At 36.3% G+C, this 14,079-nt stretch overlaps 1 protein-coding gene across 8 annotated transcripts in view; it reads left to right on the top strand.

Annotated features, from left to right (window-relative positions):
• Nucleotides 1-14,079, top strand: part of MPP7 (membrane palmitoylated protein 7) — a 157,149-nt gene that overhangs the window by 119,200 nt on the left and 23,870 nt on the right. For 3 of the 8 annotated variants that reach the window (XM_042802051.1, XM_042802045.1, XM_042802049.1), the window contains 6 exons: nucleotides 1,695-1,769; nucleotides 2,382-2,578; nucleotides 3,107-3,171; nucleotides 12,292-12,312; nucleotides 12,413-12,424; nucleotides 13,516-13,557. In XM_042802051.1, coding sequence (XP_042657985.1) covers nucleotides 1,695-1,769; nucleotides 2,382-2,578; nucleotides 3,107-3,171; nucleotides 12,292-12,312; nucleotides 12,413-12,424; nucleotides 13,516-13,557 — 412 coding nt within the window. The remainder of the gene's footprint in view (nucleotides 1-1,694; nucleotides 1,770-2,381; nucleotides 2,579-3,106; nucleotides 3,172-12,291; nucleotides 12,313-12,412; nucleotides 12,425-13,515; nucleotides 13,558-14,079) is intronic. The other 5 variants (XM_042802053.1, XM_042802048.1, XM_042802052.1 and 2 more) reach the window with 3 other exon arrangements.

Here is a 14,079-nt window from a genome sequence, read left to right as displayed (position 1 = left end):
CTTTCTCTTAAATAATGATTGCCCATGCATTGCATATATATGTAATTACAGATTACTTGTAAACAATTAATGACAGTAATATGGCTATAAATATGTTGCAGAATGTTGCAGACCTCAGTGTGTAATCTACAGTTTTTAAGGCACACCGTGATCTGTTGAATTCAAAATATTTAAAATGTATTCATTTATAACACATTAACTCCGTGTGAAAATTCACTCATAATACGTGTTCTTGATAGACTGTATATCTGGTGTATTAAGACTATATTTTTATATGGATTTGCAGTATACCACTTATATGTGATTATGTTTGCACTCCTCTGAACTGCACAGTCTCTAAAGCCAGCCTAATGGCTTATGGAGCACTATTGCAAATTGAGTAATTTAGACTTTTTCAGGAATACCTAATATTTTTACAGCAAAGAAATTAATGAGGGTTGCGACAGCTCTTTGTATTCATGGTGTAGTCATTTCTGTATGCATAAATGCCTTGCTGTCCTGCTGAATTGAGTGGCTGTCTCACAGTTTTGGTTCAATAACTGAAATGATACATTTCAAGTGTTAGCCCTCTGATATTTATACTTGCTTTATGGTTTTGTGTTCCCTATAGAAACATATTTTCCTGCAAAAATTAATATTTAAAAATCTCTAGAAACACAATAGCACTAGAAAAGGTGTGAACAATTTCCCCATTTACTTCCTTGAGGTACAATATAAACATCAAAAGCTAGTTAGAGCTTGTTTCAAAAGTAACAGAATTATTGATTCCAGTCCTACAGCTGGTGAAATAAGAACTTGGCTGCTGCTTGTCAAACAGTGAGCTCTTGGATTGCAGACATGCCGGCAGAAGTATGTCTCGCTTGGTAGTGGACAGGCCTGTTTCCATTTTGCTTAAATCGCTGGCTGTCTGATGCACTCTGCTAGTTTTATGAAACTTGTCGGCTGCATGCAATAGTAGCAGAGGCTCCAGCTGATTAGCACTTCCTTCAATAGCAAAATGTCACTGAGGCAGTGGGAATATATTGTGGTTAATAAGTAAAACGCAGCCAGACACACTTTAAGTGGGATGCAGGGAAAGATGAATGGATGAGGTGGTTGATGACGGCTAACTTGTTTTAAGATTTATAGTGGAGGGCTTTTTTTCCATTTAGTACACGTAGCCTATTCAAATATGTTTCTCTTTTCTAGTTTCTTAAAGTTGCCAAAAGAAAAACACACACACACACACACACACACACCCCCAAATAGTTTTTTATGATAAATATGGCACAAGCCTGTTAGAATTTTTTTTTTTTTTTTTAAAATGAAATGTTAGTTGGATTTTTCCAGGGATGTCCAAACTGTGCCAAGAGTCCAGCAGTTGCTTCTAATATGCGTAAATTTTAGCTGTAGCATTTGCTCCTGATTTCAGTGCAGAAGTGGGACCTCTGAAACCTGCAGGTCCCAGTTTTTAACAGTCCCTCTCTGCCCACCAGTGAAGCAAATAAAACTGAGCGTTTCAAGTGGGTATTTTAATCTTTGCAGTGCAAAGTTTGGTATGGTGAAGCTGTCAAACTCCATGGATCATGCGTGGGAGAGGATAGATGCATTATACTTGAGTATTTTTAAATTAATTTCATTTTTTTTTCCTTTTAAGATTTCTTTGATATGTACAGTTTAATTCTCAGTGCATTTTCTTTTCAAATGTTCACCAGGCTCAGTCTCAAGGAGCAATTACATTTAAAATTATACCTAGTGTGAAGGAAGAAATGCCAGTGAAGGAAGGCAAGGTAGGCAAGACTGTTTCAGAAGCTATTACAGTAACTGTTATGCTGAGGATATATATGGATTGCTTGGATGACAGAACCAAGAATGTGATTTATGCCTCCGGACTCAGTTTTTCTAATGTGATAATGTGTAGTGTACTGTACACTTCAGTACTCATATGCTAGATTTGCGAGTGGGTGTAACATGGTGCTTAAGCCCTAACTCTACAGCCATGAAGTTGACATTAGTAGTCTTCTGTCTTCTGCGAGGACCTGGCTTGCTTCCAAGTATTCCTTTTCTTCCATTGTACACTGGGTAGAAGACATTTGGTAGCACCTTGCTTCAAAAGTATCTTCTCTTCTGTTTTCCATATGGGCACGCAATTCACCTGCAAATTCCTACTTGCCTTGGATCATAGAGCCTTTACTACATTGGGATTGTGGTTGCAGAAGTAGGGAATTTAAGATTCCCATATGAACTAATGTTAGATGTCCATAAGGATATTTTACACAGTAAACGTTTATTGCTTTACATTATTTAGTTCAATGGTTTTGAACAGTAAAGACAAAAAAGGGAGATACCTTTGGATTACATTTAGTATTTTGATTCTAAAGATAAAACATGGTTTGTTTCAGATGTTTATCAGAGCCTTATTTGACTATGATCCTAATGAGGATAAAGCCATTCCTTGTAAAGAAGCTGGACTTGCTTTCAGAAAAGGAGATATCCTTCAGATCATGAGCCAGGATGATGCAACCTGGTGGCAGGCCAAACACGAAGGTGATGCCAATCCCAGAGCAGGCTTGATCCCTTCAAAGCATTTCCAGGAGAGGTGAGCTACTGAGAAGCATAGTTTCATTATTTTTTATAGTAAAAGAAGACACTTATTTGCTGAGTTGTTAAGTTAGCATAGTTGTTATACGTAATGCTCATAGATTACATGGGTATGATAAACCTCCATTTGCAGCAAGACAACTGAACTTGGAAACCTGTTGCTGAAATACTTTGGATTTCCTTATTTGTCTGGCTAGAATTAATAATGACAAAAACTGATAGGATAACACTGATCCAGATTGAAAGAAAAAAACATATGGAAAATAGCACGTCAGTATCTGTATTCACACTGATGTACTATGCAGGAATAAGAACTGTGGCAGGTTTTGGAGAGCTTACAGAAATTAGAGGCTGAGGATTTAATTTTTTAAGATTGTGAATAGAATGCATTTTTTTTAACTTAATTTCTTATAAAATCTTCTAGATACTTTGCAATTGTCTCAATATGTTAAGTGTTTATTAATCCCAAACTTGCAGTGAAAACTGAGGAGCTTGTGTCTTTCCCCTACCACCTCCCATTTTATAGGAGATTTGCACTAAGAAGACCAGAAGTGCAGATTCAGCCACTGAAAATTTCCAACAGAAAATCATGTAAGTCTGTTAACCTGGAATAGAAATCATATTCCAGATCTCTAACCTTATAAAACAGCAGTTTGTTTCAGCCTTGTGACTACAGGATGCATTTCTCCTGGGCACAGTAGCTTCTTGAACACATTGTATCAGTAGGAAAACAATTACCAGAGCTGAAATTAAAAGGTTTAAAAGCAGCTAACAGTTTTTCATAACCCTCTGATTTTGTTTTTGAAGCACCGAGCCCAATTAATGTTTTGATATATAATGTTACAAAGGTTGAAGAGTGTTCTTTTCCTGTTGAAATAGTACAGAATTGGCTCAACAGTTTATATCATTTGGACTGCATCAATGCAGTCAAATTTATATTGAGAGAGATAAAAGGTCAGATAGTCTCCCTTTCTCTCCCCTCATATAGTTGGTGCTTTTGTGTCCTATAAAGCAGCACAGATTTTTAAAAGTCAGGACATTGAGTTCTTTGACAGGCTTTCACAGAACCACTTCTTACTGGTTTAAAACCAATTAATTCTTAATAGGCACTGCTTTTAAATACAGTAGTTGCACAATATAAGAAAAATAAGCTCTAAGAAAGTGCATATATCGAAACAAATATTTTCTTTCCACTGGAATTTACATCAACATCTGTTTTAAGTGTTATTGCATATTTTACTTGACCTGTTATTTCTTTCAGTTGTACAGACTCATAACAAAGTGAGTACAACATAGACACTATCACACTTCAGTAGGATCTAAACCTTAAATACAAACATGTTTGTGATTTCAACCAGAAATATTCAGAAAGTGGTCTAAAATTTCCAACCATCTTTCATTCTCCAACATTAAAAGAAACTGCATGGGCACTATGGTAAATAGTGAATGCTGGCACACTAAGTGCAAAACTAAGTGCTTTTAACTTTAAAACTTCTCACCAAGGTTTCTATTGCAATTTTCCTAACTCCTTGCTATGGCTTTTGTGTTCTGAAGTTTGACAATTACTGTTAGTTTTCTAATAATCTGCATTTTCTATCTTTCATTCCATTTCACTATTTGATTGTGTGACCTGATGCTACTGTTAACTCCAAAGCCCATGATTAGCATTGTAATTACAATAACAGACTACATCATTGCACTACAACTTTTATAATTTACATAGATCTTAGAAAGAAATAGGAGCTCCTCCAGCTTGTAGTAAATCTGTTGTTTTTCTAGGTTCTAGGTCAAGTTGCTCTGCCCCAGTTTTGGAAAAGTGTCTGATCCCAGGTTATAGCTATTTCTCTCTGTCCACTGTTCTTGAATCTGGATAATACCCTCAAGAGCCTTCAATTAAGGTGGCACTCGTGCTTTTAAGAGGTAAATCAGCTGCTAGAGCAACACTGCATGATTCCTTTTGTAATGGACTGCATCTTTTTAGTGACCTTCAAATGAAAGGTTTTACAAGATGCATCTCACCCTTCCAAACAGGCAACCTGAACTTAATTGGGAATTGCCAAAATTACAACCTAAGGAAGACCCACAGTATGATGTCTACGATTGTTTCTGCTGTTTCCACTGACTTTGCCTTGACTAGCTTAAGCAAGGGAGAAGAGTTCCTTTCTTCCTCCTCTTTGCTTTAAAATATGACAGAGCCTTAGGGACAAGCAGTATGCCTATTATCGTTCCCTTTAGACTCTCTTGAAACAAAGCAAGGTCCAACTAAATACCACCTAGAAAGCAGTGGTGCCTCTTGAAGGAGGAAAGGCTGCAGAGTAATAGAGGTTTGTCATTTTCTGTCTTCCCAATTACTTAGGACAATCTGCTGCTACATCTGCCAGATTTCCATGGGAAGAGGGGAAGTGCTGTTCTGAGTAGAGGTCCATCCCTGCATTCAAAGACTAAGCATGTATTTAGTGCTGGGAGGGAATTAAAATCCTTCATAGCAGAGGCATTTTAAGAACCAGAATTCAACTATAGAAAAAATGTTGTGACTAGGGTGTTTCTTGAGTTGTTCTCAGGAAAACCTTCCACTTGCTTGGCTTTACAAGAAGATTCCACATAAGCTGGGAAACTCTGCACCCTTGTGATCTTTCTCAAGTTAGGCAGCTTTTTCATGTTCCCAAGCACAGCAGTGAAGCTGTGAGGTGTGGAGGCCATGTCTGTATTTGTGCACAGCAATCACCTTGCCAAAACTGGGAGATGCGGGAAAATCATGCGTTGCTCAGCTGAACAAACAGTATACTGCCAGTATCGGAAACATGTATGGAAGGTAGGACAGAGAACAGAAAGTTGGAAAGGACTGCTGAGTCTGTTTTTTTTTTTTTCAACCCTTTTCTGTGTTGTGTTGACCCACTGATTGTCATCCTCTATAGTTTTATTTAACAAGTTCCCATGTAAGGAGGTGGGAAACCGGTAATGCTTGATTTCATCCGATTCTTTTTTAATCCTATACTACAGGCCATCAGCTTGATATAGGGTTCTCCAATGTTTGGAATGGCAACTGTGTGGGGAAGCTGACATTCTGAAGATCTTCCTGAACTATCTGTATATTGAGAGGTTGCTTCCTATTACAGTTGATCCTGTCCAATAGTACAACATTAATTTCCTTAGCAGTTTGGAAGGAAGGGGCAATTTGCCAGCTGATAGAGCTTCCCAAAGATGAAAACCTATTGACTTCAATAGAGCTGTTAATAAAAGTCCCTTTCCTGTCAGGAGCGGGAAGCTTTCTTGAGACATGGTAAGTAGCACTGGATGTCAGCCTGCTCTGTTCAGTTAGCTGATTCCACAGATCCCATATGTTGTAATGAGGAAGAAACCTGGGTGTATGCCTTTGTTTTTGATCGGGAGAATCAAGGATAAATACTCTTTTTTCTTGGATACCCAGAAAATGGGAGTCAGCTCTTGGTTCTTAGGTCGGCTTCCAGGGTAGTATTGTCCTTCTATTTGAAAATTAATCTAAAAATTAGTCAAAATCATGTAACGTATGAGAAATATCCTACTTCTTTTTTTCCTCTCTTTTCAAGCCAGTTTGGGAACTGGGAAGGACTGTTGTATTTGGCTAGAAAAAGAGCTCTCTGAAACATAGTCAATAACTGTATCTGCAGTAACATTAACATCCATCAGGATTTCCTTTGATAATTATGTTTCAAAACCTGCAGGGAGCTAGATTGGATTACTTTTGGGAAGCCTTCTTTCTGATTCCCATTTTGAATTTTTTTACTCTGTTCAGCACAGCAATGCATGTGGTGTAAAGTAATTAAACTGTACACATATTTGTGTATCATAAATTTGGAAGCAAAATAAAAGTGGGCTTTTTTGGTGATGCTTGTATGTATACACATATCAAGGAAACAGAGTAGATGATACTTTCCACAGAACTTTTTCAGCAAGGATTAATTGCACTGAAAAAACAGAAATCCGACCTAGTTCTAAATTATTAAAAAGATCCGTTTATAATGGAAATGCCACTTCTTAGTTTCACTTTAATAGCCAAATCAACTGTTTCATTGTGTCTATCTGTAAAGTGAATATAAGTACGGTAGCTTTGTGGAAGATACATACACACACCTCTTTCAGCATTTAGCAATTTTCTTGAAAAACAAAACAGAATCATTCTCACATTGCACCTGTCAAACCTTTAACATGTCGTGTGTACACTGGAGGAGGGGACACTTCATATTGAGAGGTAAGTGAAATAACACTTTTTCATTTGAAAATGGAGAAGGTGTACAGCTTGATGGTATCTGGGAGTAAGGTCGAAGGAAACTGATAATATAGGTGGAGTTTACACTGACAAGAGATGGTTTTACATTGAGAGGAAGATGCAGAAAAAGTAGGAATAAAGAAATAAAGGAGGAAGCAGGGAAGTGAAATTTCATACTGAGAATGAAGTAAAGGAGAAAGTATTGCAACAAGGGCAATGGAAGAACAGGTGGGCAAAAGCTGCCCATAAACTCTGTTAGGCAAAACCCCATGGTAGATAGGCTTTGCAATGATTAGTTTAGCACAATTAACACTGTTATGCAAGAGCATTGCTATAGCCACTATTTGCACTATAGTTCAGTTTTTTCTGTATTTCCTTTAAATCAAAAACTAACGTATTTGTTTGGCTAAAGTTTTTGAAATGATGAATGCAAAAATTACTGATAGGAACTCTGACCTGTTTCGTTTTGTTATTATTGGTAGAAAACCTCAATAAGTTCAACAATAATATTTGATAAGTTTTAAAAGCATGAGATAAGTGGCGGTTATATGTGCTGACCTGCTGATAAGATTGATAGTGTTACCTTCCAGACTCTGGGTTAATGCAGAAATGATGGTGGGATGACAAACCTCTCAAGCATTTTCAGCATTTTTCTCAATACTTAACAGCAATAAGTTTTCAGCAAAAAGCAGTGTTGTGCATTAATGCTATGGGAAAATTATACTTGGGGGGAAAAATTATAAGAAAAAGCAGCATAGAAAAGGAAATAGGAAAATGGAATGAAAGTAAAGAAACAGAGAGGCATATGATTGTGCAAGTACGACTAACCCTCCGTATGCTGGAATGGTGAACGTGCGGGATTCCTGGCGCAGGGTGTGAGGGAGCTCTGTGGGCCGCGGAGGGAGGTACAGAACAGGCAATCTGTACTGGCTGCATGCAATCAGCTTTGGCACGCCTGAGCTCGGGAGCCACCGCTGAATGCCAGCTCCCAGAAACCTGCTCGCCTGGTATTCCTCAATAATCCTTAACAGCATTCCTGGCTTTAGGAGGTTACCTTAGCTTGGGCACAACTCTGTAGCCAGAGTTGGCTCTGTGATTTCTCCTCTCGCTGCATCCTGGCTAACTAGGAGTGATGTGAGACTCCGTACAGGGAAGAATTCATTTATTTAATATCTCCCAGTCTGTTAACTTGAATACAAGGACTACTCATGCTCTGACTGTAATACTGTTGCCAGCAAACATGGTAATTCTTGCATTTGTAGCTTTAATTTATCGATAAAACAGTGATCACCTGTTTTTTTGAGGGGAAAAAAAGTAACTTTCTTTGAACAACAACCAAATAACTTACTGTTCTGCAGTTATTAAACTACAAGACCCAACCAAGACACTATAATCCTTCGGCATAATTTTGCTTTCACAGTGGTTTACTGTGTTTATTCTTATGTTATATATGTGTTGTCTCTGGTATGAAAATTACTGGTAACTTTATATTAAATACTAGTGTAGCCTGTAACTTCTGTTAACTTGTGGAGTGCATGCGTATGTGTATATCCATACCCTGTGTGTATAGTTTTATATGTCTATGTACGCAGCATATACGACAGAGCTGTTCAGAGATGTCTTTTCCATGAAAATACATTTGTTCTCTATTTTTAATGCTAAATGTAAATACTTACTGTGGCAAATCCATCATCATATAGTTTTTCTAGGGCTTAAAACCCATTTTACTTTCAATTTTGATTTACCATATGTGATTGGCATTGTATGAGCAAGAGGAAATATTTAACTGCAGCCAAATGATGTTCATTCAAACAAGAAGTAACCTAGTTTATCCATAGATGAGTGTCTTGTGAATTGAAGATCGTGTTCTGCCAACAAAAGAATTTAAACAGACTAAAAGAATGAATGCTTTGTACCACTTGTATTTGAAGACCAAACATTTAGGATAAATGTATAGTAGGTCTCTTTTCCTTGTAACAATTGCTGCACAGTCTTAACTCTGCCTTTCTTCTCAGTATTTTTATGTGTTCTTATTTGAAACTTGATTGCCCACCTGCAGGTAGTTATAAGTAAAAACAAAAAATAAGCCAGAGACATAGAGTTAAATTAGCACATCAGCATCTTTATTCAGAAGTCTTCTATCCTTACAAATATTAACCTCCTGCTACCACAGAGAAATTAAGGAAACCTGGAGCTGGATGACATTTGAGTCAAGGTCACACGAGACAGAAGTGTAAATGGATCTCAAACTCTTGCTCTGTCCTTCACCGCAAGACTGTCCTCCTTCATTTTCCAAATTATCTTGGTAGAGATACTGTTATCTGATGTTATGAGAGGATTAAATTAGATCACCTTAAATTTCCTGTAGCACAAACATATATGTATCATTTGACCTACAAAACTATAGGATAAAAACCTGCAAAACAGTATAAATGTCAGTTGCTATGTGGGGCTGTTCATCACTAAAAAATCAGGAATGTTTCATATATTCACTGTTACACAGATCATTGTATGTCACAATTTCTTGCTTAGTAGAGTGAAATAGAATTTAAGGGATAATGTAACTTGCTTGTGATAAGAAACTAGAACAGAGCTGCTGGATCTAATTTTAGACTGAAAAACATTTAAGTAAGATTCTTTGATGGAAATATTGTTGAAGGTAAGTCAGCAAAAGCTAAAAACTTTGATCTGATGCTGGACTGTTCCAAAGAGTGGAGGAAGTTCCTGGAGTGGCACTGCTTTTGAGCTTCATAAGTAATATAATTTAAGTAAGGCCCCCCCAAACATACCATAATATATTTCAGTTAAAATACATGCAAAAATACACTGTATGTGGTACTGTTCTGCATTATTACAGTTTAGCGTATTGGCTACACTGAAATCTTTCTAAAATGAATAAACACTCCTACTTCCTAAGCTTCCATTGTGCTTGTGTTTCCTGTTTCTTTTTTTCCCCATTTATGTCTTGGTACTGCTTTGTTGTTTCATGAGCCTGTTCCATGACTATTTTCTTTGTAACTTCCTCGCCTTTCTTACCACACTATATTTAATTGAATGTATTTCTTCTTTTCTCAATGTTTTATTTGCTCCATGTTGGCTTATGACTTGTTTTGGGTTTTTTTTTTTTGTATCAAAATACAAAATGTGACAAATCACTGGTTTTATTTTCCTACTTCCTGTGAGATTTCCTCCTCTTTAGCCTCTGTCCTCTTTTAGTCTCATTTGTTCCTTCCAGGTAAGCACCTCTACTTGCTTTCTCACCCCACTTAAGTTTACTGGAACTGTACTGTCCCCAATTTTCCATGTCTGTAAACTCTGGAACGTAAAGCAAATATCTGCACATACCTGCTGCATGTGTACACCTGCTTCAAACACACAGAGCTGTATTAGTGGTGAATCGCAATACAGTTTCCTGACAAATAACCTCTGGCTTTACTAGGAACAGGCAATAGCCCTGGTAAAATTCCTGGTGAAGTTCAAATTGGGAACTACATTTTGATGACTTTCTTAGCAGCTTTAAGCTATGAAGACCTACTGATTTCCCACATCTTTTCATTATAGACTGTTGTCTTCAACCTTACGGGTAGCCCAAGAAAACCAAGAGCAGTCTTAAGAAGGAAGATTTTTAACAGAACACAAAGTTCAGAACTCGTTCACTTCATCTCAGCATTAAACTTCAGCTTGTAAACATTTTGGTTTGTGCTCTCTGGGATCAGCTGGTTCACATGGAAATTCTAATGTCTTTGGTTGATGGATAAGACCATTCCCTTTTCTATCAGGGGCTCTCTTCAGCTCTTCTCAGCCCTGCTGCTGTAGCTCCACCATCTCCTACACTTGCAGGTGTCAGGCTTGAGTGAGTGTAGTACCTACAGACCTCTTTTTCACCTAATCCAGTCTTTCATGTTCATAAATGAGAACTTGTCTGTTTCCAGTCATAAAATACCAAACAGAATACTTTAAAATGCACAGACACTAGTTAAGTCAAATAACTTTGTTGAATTCAGGACACTTTAGGTGTATTGATGTGAACTGGTTTTAAGCATTGGTAAACTTGTTTTCAGGAGATACATTGCAGCCTATTGAAGGACACAGAAATGGAAATACAGAAAAACTTGTCATACATATCAGGAAGTGTAAGAGGTCTTTCAGCACAGAGGAGAAAGAAATAGTAACTGGGAGCCAGCGTGCCATCCTAGGTCCAGCTTTAGGATGTTTGTCACTTCAAGAACTGGGAACTTTTAAGGTCAAGAGAGGCAAAAGAATCCAGTGCTTTCACTCTCAACTCACAAAACTGTCGACACTCTTTTAAGGCACCAGATGTGGTCAACCAAGCAGTGCTTTCCTTAGAGGACCTTCCAACCTACTTAAACTGTATGGTCACCTCAATGTAGAAATAAACTTTAATTAGGATTCAGAGAAGTCTTCCAAATAAATATTTTAAAACATAAGTCCTCAAGAAAAAAGGTACCAAGAAATGATTCTGCAAAACAGCTTTCTTCCCCTGGCAGAAGAGACTCTTGTACCCGTTTCATGACATATCATGGGAAGAGCTCTTCCATGTAGTCAGATAGGCAGGAGAGTTGTGATTTAGCCTTTCTTTGGTACATAGTTACGCATGAAAGATTGTAAAATAACTCTTGAATAATTTTTTCACGTTCCAAGGAAAGACATGTTTCATGGAAACTCTTTGGAATATAAATATTTTAGGCATATTTATCCAGATTCCAAAGGAAATTTGAATGAGATGTAGATTTAAAAATCTCTCTATAAATCTAGACCTTAGTACATAATCTCTTTGTGAACAAAAATACATTGTATTTATCTTGCTTTTCTATAAAAGCCCAAAGATGATTGTAAAAATGTATGTTTTCCACTATCAAGGAAGCAGAAATTTATTGTCTTACTATAGGTAAGCAGAAAGCCTTAAGTAGATCTATTATATTAGGATAGTGTTAGAGAAAAAAATTACAAGAGTATATAAATTCTTTCAGCATTGTTTCAGCTACAACTAGAGAAGTTAAAAAAAAAATACAACAAACCTCTTCAAAACGCAGCTCCAAGGGCAGTAGCAGCTGTTACTTTAGTGCAGAAAAATACCAAGTTCATGTTCATGGTAGTGATTCTTAGAAATTCTAGGTTAAGACTGATTAAATGGAATTAACAAATTTGTATTTAATACCAAAGAGATATTCCATGACAACTAGGTATGGTCATTGCTACCAAATAAATAGTGGAAGAATCTCACATAGGAATTTTAAAGTGCACATAATATTTCAATGTCTTTTTAGGTTCTTTTCTAACTGAGTGTAGTTAAACATGTAAGCTAAACTTGATGTCGGTATGTTGGTATATGCCTCAATATAATAGGTGCTATCAAGAGGATTTGAGAGTAGCTTATATAGCTAAATTTTTTCCTATTTATGAAGTATTAAACAGTAATACTTTGTTTTTTTGGCTGTTCTAAGATGAGGAAGCGGTTGAGTGTGGTAGGTGCATTTTTCTTCTTCAATTTAACTTTTCTTTCTTAAGTTATGTTTTCACTCCATTTAATGATTTCCTTTCCTATTTTTCCTTTGTGCTTCTCAGAGGAAATTGAAGGTACATGTACAAAAGTTTCCCTGCATAGCCCAATAATTTATTTAGAGAACATGTGTTTAGAATTAAATTGAACATAGTCCAACGTTTCTAAGAGATGTTATACATATAATGCTTTTATATTTCCACCAAATACATTGAATCATCTTTTAAAGCAGATAAAAAATACCAGAATGTTCGTGGTTGCTTCATGTAAAGATCAGTAATTTGAACTATTGTTTTAAACTGCTTTCTCTCTCTTGAACTTCTGGAAAATATGTATAGAAAAGTAGTATCATAAAATAATATTCACAAAACTTGGGTGGGATGGGTTGGAAAGAGATGGTTCTGACTTAATTATATGGCCATGAGAGGGCTTGCATTTCTAATTAATACTGACGAAGTATTTCTCTGAGATGATAGAAAGTTCATCCATGTAGTATCATCTTTACCATTTTCCCTCTGAGTGTAGCCGGTTACTGTTATGCTTGCAGCATATGTTAAAGTAATAGCAGCTGATCTCTTGTATTTATTTTTTTTTTTTTTAAATTCAAGAGGCCTTTGTTTATAAAGGCATTAGAAATTGTAGCTCATATTTTTGATCAAAGGGCCTCTGGCATGTAAAAATATACATTATAGCTATTTTATATCAAATAAGAGGATGTGTTTTTGATCAAAAACCTTTCTGTCTAATCCAGTGAGCCAAAACTTAAAGCTAAAGTCTGATAATGTATAATTTATGAAAAAGGCTTGATTTACATCAAATACATTTTGCTTTCTTTTAAGTGGCATCGTATTTTCTATTAACTGATAAAGTGTGAATAATACAGTGTTAGAATTCTTTTTTAGAATGTTTGCTGTCATCACAATTTTTGCTTGAAAATATAAAAAGATCAGTGTGCATGCTGCAAAATTCCAGAATATCTCCAGCTAAAATATAAAACAATAAATGTTGTTTTATGTTTTTAAGAAAATGGCTTATTGAAGGCTTTTTAATGCTATGCTTTGTACAGTTGTCATTTTAAAAGTAATTTCTTCTGTATTTTTTGCTGGGCTTCTAACTATTCTGCTTTATTTCTTGGCTCTTATTCTGTATGCTTTTACCCTTCGTCCAGAAGATGCTGAATGTGCTGGTCACAACAGTGGATCCTATCTAGGTGAGCAATTGGTTGCAAAAGGCAATTTCTTCCTTTCTTTCAGCTTCTTTTCCCCCGGAACCACTGTGTCCACTTTGCTTTTGGGGGTAATCTGCATACAAATGTCCTTACTCTGCATGAGAAAAGCATGAAAAGGTTTTAAAAATGGCTCATTGGATTTGACATAAAGGGTTTATGTAGCATATGCCTTTATCTGGTTAAAGATAAGGTACTAAAATACTGGTTTGATTTTTAAGTAAAAATAAAAAGTATATATAAATTTGGGAAAAGTGCTGACTTTTAAAGTACATTAAGTAAGCAGTATGTTTAATGAAACAAAGAAGTTACTGTACTGTCAAGTTTGAGTAAGTCTTTAAAGACACACTTTCAAGGTTTATCCAAGTTTTGCTTATACTTTCTTTGTACATGTCTATCTAACAATTTTGGGAGGATTCAGTGAGAGTACAGAGCAAATTTGCAGGCACCAGTTCTTTTCCACATTACAAAATAGAGTAAGGCATAGTAACTCAATAGCTTAAATTT

The sequence above is a fragment of the Tyto alba genome, unplaced genomic scaffold (assembly GCF_018691265.1).
Source record: "Tyto alba isolate M040663 unplaced genomic scaffold, T.alba_DEE_v4.0 Super-Scaffold_38, whole genome shotgun sequence".
NCBI lineage: Eukaryota > Metazoa > Chordata > Aves > Strigiformes > Tytonidae > Tyto > Tyto alba.
Note: the sequence above shows the minus strand (reverse complement) of the source record. Positions and strands in the feature narration are given on the sequence as shown.